Source organism: Pleurodeles waltl, chromosome 2_2 (assembly GCF_031143425.1).
Source record: "Pleurodeles waltl isolate 20211129_DDA chromosome 2_2, aPleWal1.hap1.20221129, whole genome shotgun sequence".
Lineage (NCBI taxonomy): Eukaryota > Metazoa > Chordata > Amphibia > Caudata > Salamandridae > Pleurodeles > Pleurodeles waltl.
In genome coordinates, this window is record NC_090439.1 from 587036466 (window position 1) to 587054495 (window position 18030).

The 18030-nt window shown below is 41.5% G+C and overlaps 1 protein-coding gene across 6 annotated transcripts in view; it reads left to right on the top strand.

The window, feature by feature from the left end:
* MAPRE2 (microtubule associated protein RP/EB family member 2) overlaps positions 1 to 18030 on the top strand; it is a 663286-nt gene that overhangs the window by 486209 nt on the left and 159047 nt on the right. For all 6 annotated transcript variants that reach the window (XM_069220125.1, XM_069220123.1, XM_069220126.1 and 3 more), the window contains one exon: positions 11127 to 11254. In XM_069220125.1, the coding sequence (XP_069076226.1) occupies positions 11134 to 11254 (121 nt within the window). In that variant the 5' untranslated portion in view covers positions 11127 to 11133. The remainder of the gene's footprint in view (positions 1 to 11126; positions 11255 to 18030) is intronic.

Below are 18030 nucleotides of genomic sequence, written 5' to 3' on the forward strand. Positions count from 1 at the left end.
TCCAAGTTTCAGAAGTATCTTTCCTTCATTTTCTGCATTCACAATTGGCCCATCTTCTCTCACTGCAGTCAGCGGTTTCCGCAGTAGAATGCAATTGTTGCAGGTTGTACATGAGCACTGAAGACTATTGTTTCTGGGTAAACATTACCTCGTCCCAGGAAGACAAACAAATGTTATAACATAAAAAAGATAACTTTTCCACAGTAAGCAAGTCACACAGGATGCTTAGTGAAACATCTTTTGCAGCATTAACATTTCTAAAACATTACCTCTGTAAAATTACTAAAACATGAAGCCCTTTTACAACCAATGCTAAAACGTGAAGAATACAATATTTCCTAGTATTTAAACTATTGATCCTTTTAGTACATATTCATATTTAAGTACATTTAATTATGAATGAACAAAATACATTTTTATGAGACAGTTATTTCCTCATATTTATACATATTTTTTCTGATGTCCACCATATCAGCTACACACTTTTATTTATTAATACACAATTTTAATGAAATCTTTTAATACCTTATTTCACACTATATTTAAGTTAACACAATTTTATTAATAGTATTTGCACTCCAACAATCTCACATCAAGAGTGGGTTGTTTTTCCCACAGGCCAGTTCACAAGTTACCCTTTTTTTAGTAGGAGATCCAATTTTCAGGCAGATGAGTTTTTTTACATTTACTGGGGTGCTATAGAGGACGTAACAATTGATTGCAGTTGTTATCAGAGTCGACTGGTGACATCCAAAGGTGTTTAGTGATTTCCCTTAATATTTCCAAAAAACCTATACGCATTAACTGGGTGCAGAAGAAATCAGTTGTACCTGTAGAATGCAGCTATGCATTCTTTCTTCGATACACGGAGAACAATTATTAGTGAGGCAAGCACATGCCACTCTGACTCACACAGGACTATTTGTGGAAAGAATACCACACTGGAAATGATTTGCAATCAGTCATCCCAGTAGACACATAGAATGACCTGACTACACGCACACACACGCTGGTAACAGGTCAATGATAACTTCTGCAATCAGTAGCTTACAAAGCAATATTGAGTTCCCTAATGGGGGCTTCTTTACCATAATAAAGGAGATGAAAAACATGTTCTGTGTGCACACGTCCAGGATGCCAGGTGTACATGTCAGTCTAAGGGAGTAAATAGCAGGTATCTATTTATGCTCACGTTTCAGAGTGTGTACAAAGTCACTTCAATTTACTTAAAAGTTTATAATTCCCCTTGATTGACTTTCTACTTCTGCGGTAAGGTAAATATCTCTGTGGTCTCACACCTCTTTATCCTACCGACTGGTCTGATTTGCATAATTTATTCATTTGTACATCCATTTCTTGTAAATGCCCGTATTGTGTGAGATTTTCCTCATTCCCACAAGACGTATTAATAGTAAATTTAGGCCTTGGCCTGTCATTCACTTGTGCAAACCCACAGCTGGCAGTGGCTCGGCATAAGATTGCATGGTGCCCAGTCTCCATGGTGGAATCTAATGCTGCAATCATGCCCATTGGAAGGGTCGGGCCCTTTAGAGAGACTGAAGTTCTCTGTCTCAGGTGCTGTGATCGTTTCTTCCTCAAAGGTTATTCTTATCAAGGCAAGAAATATACCTTTCTGAAACAAGCTGTGAAATATACTTTTCTGTCCGGATCCATTGCCATTTTACATTTTGCATATATTCATACCATTAGTCAAAATGCAAGAATTATTAACCATTGTGCTACAGTGTGGACAGTTCCATTGCTGTAGCCCTTGTAGCCTCTTCTTTTGCAGTAAATTCTGACTTCCGCCATTTTATTTAATTGAATATCTGTTCTTCAGCATTTTTTCAATCTTTACATTGTCTGTTTCATTGAGATCCATTTACATGGTCAGCTTTTTCTCACTGAAAGCATCCTTGGCCTCATTTAGCATTATCAGATTCATATAATTATAAATATTCAAATAGTATTTATGCTGAAAAGAGAACTAGAAGTGCCATAGAATCACTAGCATGCTGATGGAGTGCAATAGAACAGGTGCACAAAAGCCCGTTTAGGGCTAGTGCTAGAACTAGGATCATGGACCGGGAACTTAACAATTAGACATTCACCAGAACTGTGAAGAAATTGGAAGTGCTGTACACTTGCATGAATGGAAAGCTCACACAAGACCCTGTGGAAACCTAAAACAAAATCTCATGTTCACTCTTCCATCCAACAAAATAACATTCTAGACCCTCTTATGTATTAGAGTAAATTTTCTGCATGTAACACCATACCGCATTCATTGTTTGAAAAAGTGGTGCCTTGATATGAAAGGTCATGCGCATATTAAATGTGCTGAGGATTCACAATAGTACACTTGGGTTAGGGTCTTGACAGACACTCTTAAGATTGCATAATCAAGGTAAAGATCCACTGTATATGGGCAATCTAGACTAAACAGGAGGTATAAAGCCTACCTGCACCACAACAGCAGCACAGAAAGGTGTGTGTATGTAATGCCTCATCAGTTTGCAGCATGAGTTGGTACAGTCACAGTAATGTGGGCACTGAACTATCCATCACCCACAATGGATGTTTCTTTGTTTTGTCATAATATCCACATTGTGATCATAGGTGAAAAGAGAGTGGCAGATCAAAGTGATGGTTACATATCTAACCCGATATACTGCTGTCGTGTTTGATATAGCACACAGTGGAGAACACTCTGTATGACTCTCAGCAGCTTTAGGGCCAGTGCGATCACCGCCATGATGATACAAACTAATAATGAATGTAGGGCAACAAGTGATACAGGAACACTTTCCAGCAGTTACTGACATTCACACAGCCATGCACTGTGTCCCAAGAAGCACTACACCCTCTGTAGCCGGGATGTACCTCAGTGGTGCCAGAAACCATGGTATCAATAGGTATCCTTCATAAAACTGGAAAGGAGGGGGACATCTGTGAGGGCAGTCTGCCTCAGTGGGTTCAGTGCAGTGACTGTCCCCTCACATCCACAGAGTTGATGGCCTTTCACTTATATCTACCTTTTATGTTGCAGCATGGCTATCCCCTTCTCCTTTATATTTGCATCTAGCCTACCACCCGCGTTCTGCTTGGATTGCATTCCCTGGGTTTAGATGTCCCTTTAGTCTTTCACTTTGGTATTTATTGTTTGGTGATGTTAATGCTACATCTTGCAGCAGTAACTCGGATGGTACGCCAGCTCACACTATTCATCACACATTTCAACTTTTTTTATAATTTGGCTTTCTACTGTTATGATTACTGCAGTGTCTGGATTGTCCCCAAAACCTTAAATGAGGTTATCTATCAAATTGCTGTGTATATTAAATAAAAATTAAATTGTACTCCCGTTAGTAGATATGACAAGCTATTATTATTTGGACTGTGCATTACTCCCTCATTAGAGTAGTTCATATTTTTATTTCATCTTTAGTAGCTCTAGTGGATTGGCTTTGTATTTCTGTTTGGTTTGGTGTTCATATACACAGCTGTGTGCATCTTCACAGAAAGAATACCTAAAATCCATTTTAATCAGCATTTACAAGGATCATAGTTTGAAGGCTTTATTGTGAGATATTTCTTGAAATCCCTAATTAGAGGATGAACGGATTGTAGTGCCTCGGTGATAAATACCGCATGCTGATTCTCTTTTGTTTGATGTGGCATCTCTTTATGGTCCTGCAAAGATCAGCCTTCAGACTCTTCATCAAATTCGCAGAAATATGGGCCTTAGGGTCTTATTCAGAGATGGGAAGGAACTGAAAACTTCCAATATTTGGAGGAAAGTGTAAAAACGGAGTACAAGTCCTCAGTTGTATTTCATCTGCAGCAATATCCCCATGAGGAAGGGAAGTCTGCCTGTGGATTCTACTGCCTATGTAGTTCCCTCCAAACTCAAGATGAGACCCCAAGAGAACAAGATGAGACCCCAAGAGAACAAGATGAGACCCCAAGAGAACAAGATGAGACCCCAAGAGAACATACCACGTGAAATCTCTTTTGAAAATACTCTTTGTGATCAGAGGACCAGGCAGTTGTGACATGCCATTTAAGTAGACACCTGAGGTGACTATTGAGCTGACTCTGTCAGTGATATAACCTTGTCGACATTAAACGCCTCTGCACCTAGAAACAATTTACCCAAAGCCGCTTATACACGCGCAGCTATTTACACAAGCCACATATTTGCACCAGACAAGTAGTAACTCAAATCATTTATTTATGCCAAGAAAAAAGGGTCTATACCGACCAGCTTTTCACACGTAAGACTGGTTTCCTAATTACACCAAGACACAGTTTTACAAACCCGTTATTTTCATTAGGCAGTCACTTACACCAACCTGCTGTGTTCCCCAAGCGGTCGTTTACAAGCAATAGGTACACCAAGCACTTGATCATATCAGGCAACTACTTACATCAGGTATCTATTTAAGCCAAGCTGCTAATTTGCACCTATAAACTATAAGCAGTCAGTTTAACCAGTCACTTATTAATTCCAAGAAACTAATTAGACCAAATAGTCTAAATACTAAGCACTAATCGGTTGTTTACACCAAACAGCTATTTTAACTAAGTAGTTATTTGCATTAAGCTATTTACACCAATTAGCTATTTACACCAGAAAGATAGCTATGCCATTTTACAGCGAGCAGTCGTTTTTTGCTAGAGCTTGTTTATACTAACCATTTATGTCAGATGTTTGCAACAAAGGGCTGTTTACACTAGGCATCTGTTTACATAAGTCATCTTTTTACACCAAGCATTTGTTTACACCAAGCCGCTAGTTATAGTAAACAGTTGTGTGCACTAAGCAGTAATTTACGTAAAGCAGATATTTAATCAAGTCACGTTTTACCAAACACAGCTTTTTATGCAGGGCCGTTCACTTTCAGTGGAATCTCCATTGAAACCATAAGCACAAGAGTTGTCCCGCCCACATACATGATCACAGAGTACTTTTTTAAAAGATGGAGGTTTTTCACTTCCCATTCAAAAAGCCAGATCTTCTCAATTAAAACTATTTAGAAGCCCATTAAAAAAGCTATGCTGTGTAGTTCCGTTTATGTTCTTTATAAATCAGCAGCCAATTTAGAAGTAAATTGGGTAACAACTAATAAATACACTATGTGACAAGAAAAATCCTCTTCCACAAATCGTTTGTAAGGAAATTATGAGAACTCTAGAGCAGTGTAGCCATAGAGGATGCAACTATGAATTGCTGGAAAACGAATACTGGATCTTTGAGAGGCCAATCTTCCAGCATCCCATCATGCTGTGTAAGTGGCAGGCAGGTGCGGCTTGCGGGAGGGAAAAGGGACAGCGTGTGACGTAACAAAAAAAAGTAAAACTTACCTTTTTTCTGTGCCGTGCCGCTCCATCCGCTCTGCTTTCCTCTCTCAGTGCATGCACAGGCTCCCAGCCTACCCTGCAGCCAGTCCTGACGCTGCCCAAAGCAGCATCAGGGTTCGCTGGGAGCACCCAGCCAGGGTGCTCCCAGGCAGACTGGGGACCTCTGCCTGGTCTCTTCAACCCAGAAACCCAGTGCCGGTTGGAGAGACCCTACTGTGCACTTCCTTCCCCGTCACGCCGGTGGCCCGCCCACTTTTATAGTAAAAACATAATAAACAGGGTTTATTATGTTTTTACTATACAAGTTTTGCAGCTCCTGCTGCTGGCGAGGGGCGACACTCCTCTGCCGTAGCACAGGAGCTGCCCCTGGTGGCAGGTGCTTCAGCACTTTTTTTTGCGGTACTTGGTGACAGGGTTCTGGAGCACTGAGGTTGGTCTTTTTGTTGTTTTTTCTTTTGGAAATATTTTTAAAGTTTTAAAAAAATTATTTCACTTGATGTCCCTTTGGGTGTGGAAAACCTTTCTACAATTTTTTGACACAAAACATTTTTCTTCCCAGAATGCATTCTGTTTTTGTGAATTGTCCTTTGTGTGGCAGAAAAAAGAGAGAATCCTTTTCTCATGATTTGTGTATTGTTTCCTTTTCAGACTCATTTTCCTGAAAATGCCAGCACTGTCTGAAATGTTCAAGGAAATCAGGGTTTATATTGTTCAGGAGGAGTGAAGATGCCAGAAATGTCTCTCAAGGAGATTTAAAATATCATGTTAGCAAGGCTAAGGAGGCTCTTCGACCAGATCTCTAGTTTTCACCTCTGAGGATTCCTCAAGACACCACTCTCATCTTTCCAGATACTCAAGGAAATCTCATACTTCAAGGAGTTCTTTAAACCTCCTCATTTTCATACTCATATTAAAGTACAAAAAGATATTCTTCAAACTTAGAAGAACTGTCTCCTGCCGATATTTCACTTATTGATAACGGATACACTTCCAAGGAATTCTTGATCAGAGGCAACAATAAACCTAACATCCCTTTACCTTCCACCTCTACAACTATTCAGTATTATTTGAAATGTTAGATCAATGCACATCAGAAAGATCACTCTTTCCACTAACTCGAAGTCTGCCCAAACCTACAATGAAATTATTTGTAGTTCCTTTGTCTGTGAAGACTGCTTCATCTTTGCTTAAAAACACAGACCCTAGGGCAGGATAATTTCTTCCTCAGGTCTGACCTTTCTCTAGACCGAGGCATCACCTCTGCTGCCAAGAAGAGCCATGCAACTGCATGTTCTCAACTCCTTCTCTGGCAAGGGAATAAAGCACATGTACTATGTGGGGAGTAACATATGTGCTACATCAGCAGTAATGATAAAAACTGCCAGTACTTTTGCCTTCTGGGCAGAGACCCCCTCCGATGCCTTACCTCGGGAGAGACAGCAGGATGTCGTGAAGCTGTTAAATGAAGGCATGATGGTCTCAATCAGATTATTTGTGCTTCTGTAAATACTTCTATCTTGTTGCTGGTGACTATCTTGTCTCAGTCATGCAGGTATCAAATCAAAGGCACACTGGAGATTACTAAATCTTTCGCAAAGTCCACTTTATTCAGTTCACAAGCAGATGAAGAGATGAATTGCATGCAGATTTTGATGGAAATGATGAGGGCTGTTGGCCTAGAGAAATAAAGGAAGCATATCTACAAACCCTATGACTTCCTCTACTTTGTACATATAGTTCAAGCCCATTTGTGGACATAGGCAGCTGTATCACCAGCAGAGTCATCAGTCAAGGACTAAAGGCAATCATCAGCTTTCTGTAGCTGTAGGAACACCTCCAGCAGGAGACAGACAGTGACTTCTCACTTCTCCCTCTCCTGTTACCCACTCTGGATAGGGGAAGCATTTCAAGCCATCTGCAAGAGTGGATGAAAATCTCAAAAAGACAAATTGGTGCTGAGTATGCTGCAAAATCGTTATTTTCTCTGGTTCAAAGCATCTCTGTTGGCAATGCCCCCATAAAAAGGTGAAACTTTGTACAGATTTCAGCAGGAGGTCAACATCCTTCATCATAAGCATGCCATTGAAACAGTTCTTCATCCACAAAAAGCAATAGGAATTGATTCCTGCAACTTTCTGGTGAATATCAAAACAAGACAAATGGAAAGTGAAATACATAATGTTAGCGCTTAAACAAATATATCATTAATTTCATCAAGAAAATTGGCAGAGGTTACTTAAATTCCTTGTAGAAAACAACCACTAACAATACATGGTCTTTCCATTAAGCATCAATTTGACATCAGGAACATTTTCAGAGGTCTGGGTGGTGGTGGTACATCTCTGACGGCAGAAGATTGTTGTCTATTAGTATTAATTGAACTTGCTGATCAAAGCATCAACCTCACAGCAAGCTGTTTGGCCTTTCCAGATGACAGTCCCCACTCTGCATCGCTTAGACTTGCATGTGAATCAGAAAAAGTCAGCATCAGCTCCTGTATAATTCATACCCTTTCTGAGAGCAGTGGTAGATGCAATAAAAGCAAAAGTGTATTCTTTGGAGGAGAGACTATTATCAATACTATCCGTATGAAGTGTTGCAGACTTCTGAAGTGGATCATCCTACGGCAAGGCAGATTCTGGGTTCAACAGATTCTTACATGTTCTTGGCTCTGCATGCTTGCCTTTATATGAGACCATTGAAGTGGTGTCTGGAGGACAAGTGATTCCAGATTTCCGACGGGTGGGAGGACATGGTTATCTTCTATCCGCATACTGCCCAATCACTACAACGGTGGTGCCAGCCACAAAACCTAATATGTGATGTTGATTTCCATCAAGATGTCCCTACTCAAAGAATTGCGACAGGTCGATCATTAACTGATTAGTGTACACATAAGGATCATCCCCAGATTGAAAAGAACATGATTGTGTAAGGAGCTGTCCTGTCATCAACCTTCTGGCAGTAAGAGCTGTAACCTAGCCCTCAAGGCAGCCCATCTTGCATTCAGGGCAAAGTCTCTTCTTGCTCCAGTGGTAGTATGACAGGTATACACTACTTAAGCAAGGGGGTCATGGTCTGTCACAGGAGACTCAGTTGATGAGTAAGTGGCTCGTAACCAGGAACCTGAGGATTACCACAGCTAACCTTCCAGGTATTCAAAATGCACAAGCGACCGAACTCTGCAAAGCCAGTAGGTCCCAAATATGAGATCTTTTGGTTTTGCCATTGCTTGTTCTTTTTTCTTTCCACTGCTCCTAGTTTGGGGATAGGCTTAATATTTTATTCAGTGCTTATAAATATCAATAGAGTTTTCCTGGAGGAGAATAATAGTTAAGATTAATCCTTGTTCTCCTTCAATGACATTTCCATTGATATGATAAGCAACACTAGGTCCTCCCCCATGGAAAGAATAAGGATTTTGATAGCTCCCTGGAGCCCCAAAATGTAATTGGTCAGAGTAAGCTTGTGGGCTGCTAAATTGTTTTAAGTGAGATTTTTTTTTAACAAAGAACAAGAAAAACCCTGTATTTTTAAAAAGTGGTTTACCTTCTCCTGAGTAAGATGAATACATTCAGTGTTTATAATTTCACTTGAGAGTCCCCTGAAGGAGCTCTCAATTTACAAGCAAGTAACTATTACTCCTTTATACAAAGCAACTCTTTACACCAGCCTTCTCTTTTCACTAAACAGAAGGTGCCTAGTCAACAAGGGTTAGGTATTTTTTTTGTCCACATCCTTGATTCAAGTTAAGAAATGTGCCACAAATACAATGTGTCCTAATGCCTGTCAATTTAGTTGGGCCATTAATGAAATTATGTATTCCTTCGGCGACTGTAGCAGTGCTGTAACCTAGTGAGATTCCTTGTCTGTCACAAGCTTTAGCTCTTGTGCTACATGGACACTGCACTTTGGCCACACACTATTATCCTTGGGAAAATTGGTCAGTGCATACCATCATGTGAATTGGGAGGTCCCAAAATATGTTAACAGCATGTAAGTGGCATTTATGTAGCGCAAACCTAGCGAAAAGGCAGCTGAGTTATGTGCAGGTTCAAATGTAAGAATACAGTCAACAGTGATAGGAGAGGTAGCTTAATTCTCGGAGCAGAAGTGTGCTGTTTCTGCTTTGTGGTGTAGTGTTCTTTTTAACTCTTTCATAAATTGGAGCAGCGTTGGGGTGGAGTTGATGCATATCTAAATCTTGTTCCAGATTCTGGGTGCTCAGACGGAAAAGGCCTGCTGTCTTGCTTTCTTTCTTTTTTACTCTTCTTAGGGCCAGATTTCAAGTTTGGCAGACAGGGAAAAATCTGTTAGTTGGACATGACGTTCACCAACTCTGATGGGCTGCTGTCTGCCTAATTTAGAGGTCAGCGCTTGCCCACCAGTGAGTTTTGTACATTGATTGAAACTACCTTTACAGTGATTTCTGTCAAGGTACAAAAGACAGCTGTTTACCAAACTTAAACAGAGTTTTTGTTTTTAAAAAACAAATTCCTCGTGTGGGAGTGTGTTATTGAAAAATACGTAACTAATGACCCCCATACACAGGACCTTTTTCACTGGATGTGAGAGTCAATATGTGTTTTTTTCTGTTCCTCAGAGCCAGGTCTGTCTGTAAGGGACAGAAAAAAGGGCATCAAATTGTCCACCCTTAAAAGGGTGGATGGTGTAATGCCCTTACGCCGGTGAACCCCACTGCGTCAGGCCATCGAAGCACGTTTCCAATGACTGAGCCATCGGGGGAATATTTCTGTAAACAGAGCCAACAGGGACTGAGCTAACATAGAGCTGACAGGCCACACAGCACTAAATCCGGCAGGCAGACCGAGGGATTGGCGTAATACCCTGTCTACCAAACTCTAAATCAAATCCAGCCCATAGTCTCCACTCTGATGATGCTTTTACTGCAGGCGTTCCAAAAGCCTTTCTGAGATAGTGACATGCCAGCAAGCTATGCAGGGGCGCTGTCCTTGGTAAATGATGGCTTTGTAAGTGATGCAGATGGTTTTGAACATGGTGGTGACCAGCAAGGGGGCACCAATCTTTGGAACTCCGATCTATTTTACAGTTTACGATTAGGGTCCTCCTCCCTGTACTGTTGATTCTTGTGTTATAGTTTGCATGCTACGATGATAATCATGCATAGACCCGTTGATCACTGTGATGGAAGTGTTCACTGTTGCAAGTACATTTTTAGGACCTTTAGAAAATTCTGTTTTGAAAATATCTGATTTTGAGTAAATGCCACTACAGAAACCCGTCTGTCACATACACTTGCATATCTCAGCATAGCCTCTGCTTCTTGCATAAGTATGGAAGATTTTCGCCTACAGCTGTAATTATGCTATGTGCATGCAACCTGTGAATTAATGTTGTTTTTGATCCCTCTCATTTGTAGGCATAGAATAATAGTAACCTTGCTTTTTAATAAGTAAGATTGAGAGTTTCACATTCAGTAGATATGGACATCCTTCCAAATAGTAAGCCAACGTGTGGGCAAATAATTCAACAGTGTTTGTTTTTCATGCAGCACTAAAACCCTCATGTAGTATACTTTGTGTTTTTTGCTGGTCTTCTAAATTCAAATTAGTCCCAAATCCTTTCCTGGCTGGACTTTGGAATGACAGCTCTGTCTGCCGCAAAGCCACTGAAAGCAAGTTTTCTATTAAAGAAACTTAGCAAAATATCATTACAAGAAATGTGAAATGCCCAAATCTTCAATAATTGTAATGTGTTTCTATTTTTTGTTGTTGTTCCAGTTGGGGGATGGCGGTCAACGTGTATTCCACCTCGATCACTCAAGAAACTATGAGCAGACATGACATCATAGCTTGGGTTAATGATATAGTGTGCTCAAACTACACAAAAGTTGAACAGCTGTGTTCAGGTAAGAACGTCTTCAGATTACCACTGGTGACTGGAAAAGTGCCTTTCAATCGTATCGATATGTGATAATGATATTCTTATCTGTTTCCATCTCGAAAGTACCATTCAAGAGGTTCCATCCATCATCCACCACAGAATGTGCAAGTCAGGAGCTTTGCCAGGTTTTCATGTCTTTACCTGTTAATAACCCAAACCGGATTGATCGATTTGCAGGGTCTTGGCATCTTCTTTGTTCACACTGCAAGTTATTAAAGGTTGTTAAACTATCCAACACAAGGCAAATCCTTTTGTGACTGACCAGCTCTCACTGCGTCCTAAAACCAGTCCTGGCCAGCTTCACAGAATGAATACCCTGTTGAGATGGCATACATGTAGTATGCTGCACATAAATGTACTTTTTATTTTGGCATTGCTTTTGCAGTGAGAGTCGGTGATCTGCAATCTGTCTGTGCTCATTATCGTGCAAGTCTTTTTTTTTTACCACAATGTTTTCATCCTGTTTTTAGGTCCTAAAATTGGATTGTAGGATCATTTAAAGAAGGAGAGTCCTTTTTCTTTTTATTTCACCGGGCTTCATACAGCTGCCCAACACAACTAACTGCAGGTGATCGATGTCAGTGAAATTCTATAACTTGATATAAAGTGGTGGAGTTGCATTGAAGAGCCTACTTAGTTACATGAATAATCATGTGACACACACTTATAAACAGATACAGATTAAGCTCCATAACACAAATGGTTAACATGCACATTGGTTTTCAGGAATAAAAGCTTCAGTTAGGTGTGGTGCAGTTGTCCTAACCACATCAAGGGGTAATTCACCAACTACACCCAAAGGTATACATATATGTTCAAGTGTGCTCAAACACAGCTCAATGAAACATATTACTCAGTAGGGCTACCATGCTCACAGTTGCATATTTTGTTGCAGGAATTATTTTCAATCACCTAAGTTGTCTTCTAGCCTTTCTTGTGTCCTCATGTGGGGCAGACACCTGCACCACAATAGAGCACTCCTCCAGTCTCTCAGTGCAGGTGGTTCTGCTCTTAACCAGTAATGGTGACGCTGATTTGGATTAGCACCTGTGCCAAAATGGCCTTGCTTTTTCATTAGAATTTTGGTTCAGAAAGGTGATTTATACAGTGATGAGACACAGGAGAACCTGTGAATATATTAATGGGCGTCATAAACCTATCACTATTTGCCCATAGTACTGCGATATCTTGATATGCTCCCATAGGATGTAGTAAAAAGATGCAGCATGGATTCCGCGTTCGGGGCACCCGTTGCTCATATTGTGCTCAGACTTGTGCTGCATTATCGGTGTGACATAATACTGTATATAATGTGAAACTGAGGGAGCGTGAAACTTGAATTGCTATAGGTTTTAATAAGTTTCCATTCCTGAAAATTATTTGCCACAATCTTCCCCATTCCATTTTCACTAATTGTGGTGTTCAAGGTGAATCAGTCCAGTAAATCTTCATTATAGCACATGCGTTGTATATAACATAACAGTAAATCAGATCCACTCCTTCGAACTATTACATCACAAGGGCAGTGAACGTGGAGGAAAGAACAGTTCTAATATACGCACCATGATGTAGTGGTAATCAAAGTGCTTGATGTAATGTAATTTTAGGTCGATATGATTGACCTCGACATAGCAGCATAAAACTATCATTCGTTATAGTACTATATATTTGCAAGACGACCTTGAAATTTGACCCATAAATTACCCTGTTTTGACACTTTGACAGAGGGAGTCGGCTGGTCAGGAAACGAGGGCATGTGTCTTTGGTTGCTATGAGCAGTCTACCAGAGATAGCTATTCTGTATAGTGTCTCTTATAATGATATGAGTTTGAAATTTACAAATATATCCTCCATCGTATTCAGGGTGCCCATCAGACAGCACGAAAAAATCTATGGATACTTAGGGCAATCAGGTCGTGTGTGTAGACGAGGCATCTGGTCACTTCTTGCCACTGTTTCACAGTTAGACGAATCAGAAAGGGTGCTTACATGCCTGTAGTTGTTGGAAATTATGTAAATGTTAAAGCAAAAATTATTACTAAAGCCCATTGCCTATTAATTTGCATTGCACGGGGTTATGTATTGTTTGTGCATAATGAAATATATATCAGTGCTGAACAGTTTTCTTTTCTCTGTATGGATATATGAGTTCACAAAAGTATGCGCACCAAGAATGCTGCCTCTGTGATGGCTATAGAAAACATGAAATTATGTCCTGAATCATGCCGAGTATTGTACTACCTGAAATATAAATACTTTGTGTGACCTTTCCCCTGTGACAACAGAGAAGCCCTGTGACGGTCCACTTGAGAACAGCACCCTGCAAAAGATAATCCGGTCATTCAGTGAATAAAGTCTGGCTTTACACTTTTTTAGGGTCGGGCCTGCGATTGCGTGCGCTAGCGCATGCGTATCGCTTGCGAGATGCTGTAGTAGTTACCAAGGGCTCGGAGCCCCTCCCATGTCACGTCAGTGTCTTTCATTGGTTCGTGGGCTTGCCTTTTAAAATCTGCTTGCTTTCATTAGTGGAAGGCATGCATACGTTATGCCTTTTCCTGTGGTTAGCCCTCCTCGAGCGCAGCAACCAAGTACTGAAAACATGCGAGGCTCGCTGTTTTCCATCTGGTTTGGGGACTATTTTTTCTCTTTTTTCGCAGCGCGATCTTGCTTGGCAGAAGTCGAGCGCTTTGCATGACACCGACCCTGTTACATAGTTAATTGCACTTTTGCCGATTACGTAGATAATTGCACTTTTGCCAATAGGTTTCACTACGAGTGAACTGTTATTTCCGTTTGTGTATCAAGTTCCATTTTTTAGCAGCGCGATCGCGCTAATTTTTTTTCCATTTAATGAGGCAAGAAAAGTCCAGTTGGGAGTTTACAAGTGCTAATAGCTCTAACTTGGGAAAATGCGAGACCCGTTGCATTGCAAATGCTTGTTAGTCTTTAGCCGCCTGTACAGGCCTTTGAATGTAGGCCAATTCACAGCATGTGTTGGACCTCATTACATTAAAGCTTGTGTCAAGAGGCCAAAGAAGAGAATAGACAAACCAGAACCAGTGCTCAAGCCGCAGTCTCCCCCAAACCGGAATGACCAGTAAAGCGTTGGATACCGTGTGGACACACATGATGGTTGAGCAATTGTATAACAAGGTAAGAGGGGGAATTGGCTGGATCTGTAGGAACTTTCAGATGACTTCAAGTTGCCAGAGGCTGAAACAAAGAATATGTAACTGATGGTGAATATATTAGTTAGGGTTCAGCACAAAGAGCATGAAAAATAAACTCAGCCTCCAAAGGCAAGATGGACCTTGTGGTCCGAGGAGGAGGTTGGAAAAATCCAAAATTGAACTGGAGCTCTGTAGGAAACATACGCAGGGCGAGGGAGAAAACAGCAAGAAAAGCAACAGCGAACCCACGAATGAAGGGAAATAAGGGAGCAGCAAAAACGTATAGAGGTGCACAGTGCAGGGAGGCCAGGGGTGAACTTTACAGCAGGCGAGAAAACCCACCCACTCAGTATGCGCCCTTCTAGACTGTCTCTGCGTAACATGACCTGGAAGTGAAATCATCCCAGGAAGTGAAGATTGTACTAGATGTGGTAACGCACAGTGTTGCCCATGTGAAATATCCCAAAGCAGGATGGCCGCTGGAGTAACCTTTATATCACTTGTTCAATCTGCGTAACCCATTTCTCTTCCCAAAATGATGACTCTTCGTACCGAAGACTGGTCTTCTTAGCGCACATATGGCGTGTGGAACACTCTGTCATGCAGTGCTGGTCTCTGCAGCCTCTACCGCCCAACCCTCGGTGATTTTTTGTCTCAGGAACAGCTGCCTGTAAGTGTCCAGATGCAGCCCAGTACAATGCTGTGTGTGATGCTGAACCCCGGAGCCTTCCCCATTCTGCTCTTCTCCTGAAGGGAGGCCTCTGCCTCTGCTTGTGCACTTTGGACAGAATCTTTAATCTATCGGAATGCGAACGACCAGGAATGGTTTACAGGTCCCATTGTGCTTTTACCGTCATTTAATATTTCTGGGTGATAGGACAAGTAACTCACCCTTTGAACTGACAAAGGGTTCTTCTGTCTTACAAACGATGGGTTCTCTGGCGTTACTGAAAGTGTTGCTTGCTGTGGAGCTCTTCAGAACTGTGATCTTTTCTCCATGCCACACTTTTGTGTAACATTAGTGTCTTGAAAGTAGTTTCAGGACGGAAGCACGGGTTGTCCAATCTCATTCCCTGGTTAGTAGTTTGCTCCGGATCATACTTTTCCATTCAGTTCTGCTCTGTGCTACATTGAAGCGCTTAGGCTCGGATGGTGGCTCATAAGTCCCAGCCTCAGCAGTCCAAACAGCCTGAACCTGACCTGGCAGGAGGGTGTGGGGCACTGGGTTCGTGCTGGGGTCAGCGATGCTGCACACGCCTGTACATCTCTTTTACTGAGAGTTCCTAGTGAGCACCGTGGGAGAGTGCACGCGGGGCTCACACGTAGAGCTGCCGCTACGTGTAATTATTAACTAGAATGTTGTACCAGTGCCAAATGTTAAAGGACAACCATGAAAAACGATCTTCTTGACAAATCTCAGCCTTTAACATTTGGCTGCAGCCACTCCGATGTTGGTTGTTGACGTTCGCCGTTGTCTTGTTCATTCCAAAGAAGAAATGGAGCGCATACATGTCATTGACTAAAATCGAAACAGAGGTCGCTAAAATCAAGCCATTTTTTGCTTTAAGAAGCAGGAGTCTCCCGCCTAAATCGTGTCTCTTGTCATGCATGCATACATCATAAATGTAAAAGAGGCAACCCACAGCGATTCCAGTGGCAGCCTCAGTCTCCTTTCCCTGACCAGTCTACCGGGAAATATACAGATGCGCTTGACAAAATAAGCGCTACACTGCAACCTCCACAAGACGTGTATCCAACACAGATCCAGAAAACGCGATCCATGCCAGGTTTTCAGGATAACCATTAACCATGTAGATGACTCCTATTTATATACTTTGTTGCTCTTTTACCTTCGGTGACTGTTTTTAAACTTTTGTACAACTCCGACCTTCAGGGTCTGCGTGGGACCCCCCTGCACTAAACTCTTTGATGCCAGGTGGCAGACACGTGGCAGCAGCTCGGCGGCCGCTTCCTGATATGGGTGACTTCAGAAGCAAGGAGAGGCTGCCTAACACAACGAGAGGTGCTGCTGATTGCTTTAAAGTCTTTGTAGCGTGGATGCCGCGCATGGATCGCCACGCTGGCAGGTGATGCCGGCTGCCTGGCCTGCTGTGATTGCCAGTGGCCTCAGTGCAAACACCTGCACGCCCTGGAATGAAAGGAATGTGTCAATATCTTGACATCCAAGCATCCCCTTGTGGGTTCGTTTTTTTAAAACACTTGTGCTTCGGGCAAAGGTGCGCAACTGACTACTGTGAGATTGAAAGATATACCGGTGCCAGCGTGAGGCGTTGGAAACCCATATGTAGCCTACACATGCCATTATTCAATGTGAAGTGCATGTAGGGTCGTGCCTTAGAAGTGATGACTTTATTTCAAGCAAGAGTAAAACACGTTCTTATCTCAGTGGTGCTAAATAGCTTTCATCCCATTTGGAAATAAAAATGAAATGTGAATGCACCAGAGAGACAGCCCGTCGCTGCATCTATTGCTGCATTTAGTGTTTTGTCTCCTTTCTGTGCGTTACTTTCATGTGAAATCCAGAAACCAGCACTCCTCTCCATTTTATCATTCTTTTTCCTCCTCTGTTTCTTTTTTAAAGAGCCAGTGAGTTGTACTCTAACCTCTGTGGCCCTTCTCATGTTCATTTGAAGAAAGTAAGCCTGGTCTGGTGCTTTATTTCGTGTTTTCACCCCCAAAGTTCTTTGGTAGGTTGACTAATCCTTTTTATATTCCTCAGACTGGGATTAGCATCATGTGTCTGGTGCGATCCTACAAACCACCATGCCTGTTCTATAGTGTGGTAGAAATTAAATCAAACAAAGGCATAGCCAACTCAAGAAATAGTTTGACAAAACAAACAGGGCAAGTTAATCAGAAATAAGTGGGGCAGTACTACACTCATCGTGTAGGATTTTACTTTTTCCCAATTCTTTTTCGACTTTACTCATTTGTTTTTTAATTTGAGATGCCGGCACAACTATATTATTTTCTCAGCGTACATTAGTATTATTTTTTATGTAAAAGTCACATCTTTTTTTTAGTTAGCATAATATGGTGAATCAAAAATATATCTGATGGCTAAAAATGGTTTAACTTGTTTAACTGTTTAGTACTATTGGCTGTATAGATTTGGGGTTTGATTTGAGTTCTGCTTGCACTAGATAAGGCAGAGTCGCTGTCCCCTATACTGATGTGGTATAAGAATAGAATATTACTGATTTGTCCCAAATAGGTGGGGTCGGGTGTCAATGGATGATATATTTGTTAATGCATGCACATTATAGTGTCAGAAACTATTAGCACTAGTGTCTGTGTTGAATTGTATAGTGGCTGTACTGAACTGTAGCATTTCAACAGCACTTTAAGCCTGAAGAGTGTTTGGGTGATTTATATTTTAATATTGTTGATGGTGCAGGAGTTTGTTTTGGCCTCAGCAGTAAGTGTTGGGTCTGATGAATGAAGCTCAGAGATGTTTTACAACCGTGTTGTGGCAATCTTCTTGCTGTACTTACACTTGGGGTGTAGCACAGAGGTGAAAAGGTGAAAGACAGACGTGGGTCCCATCTTC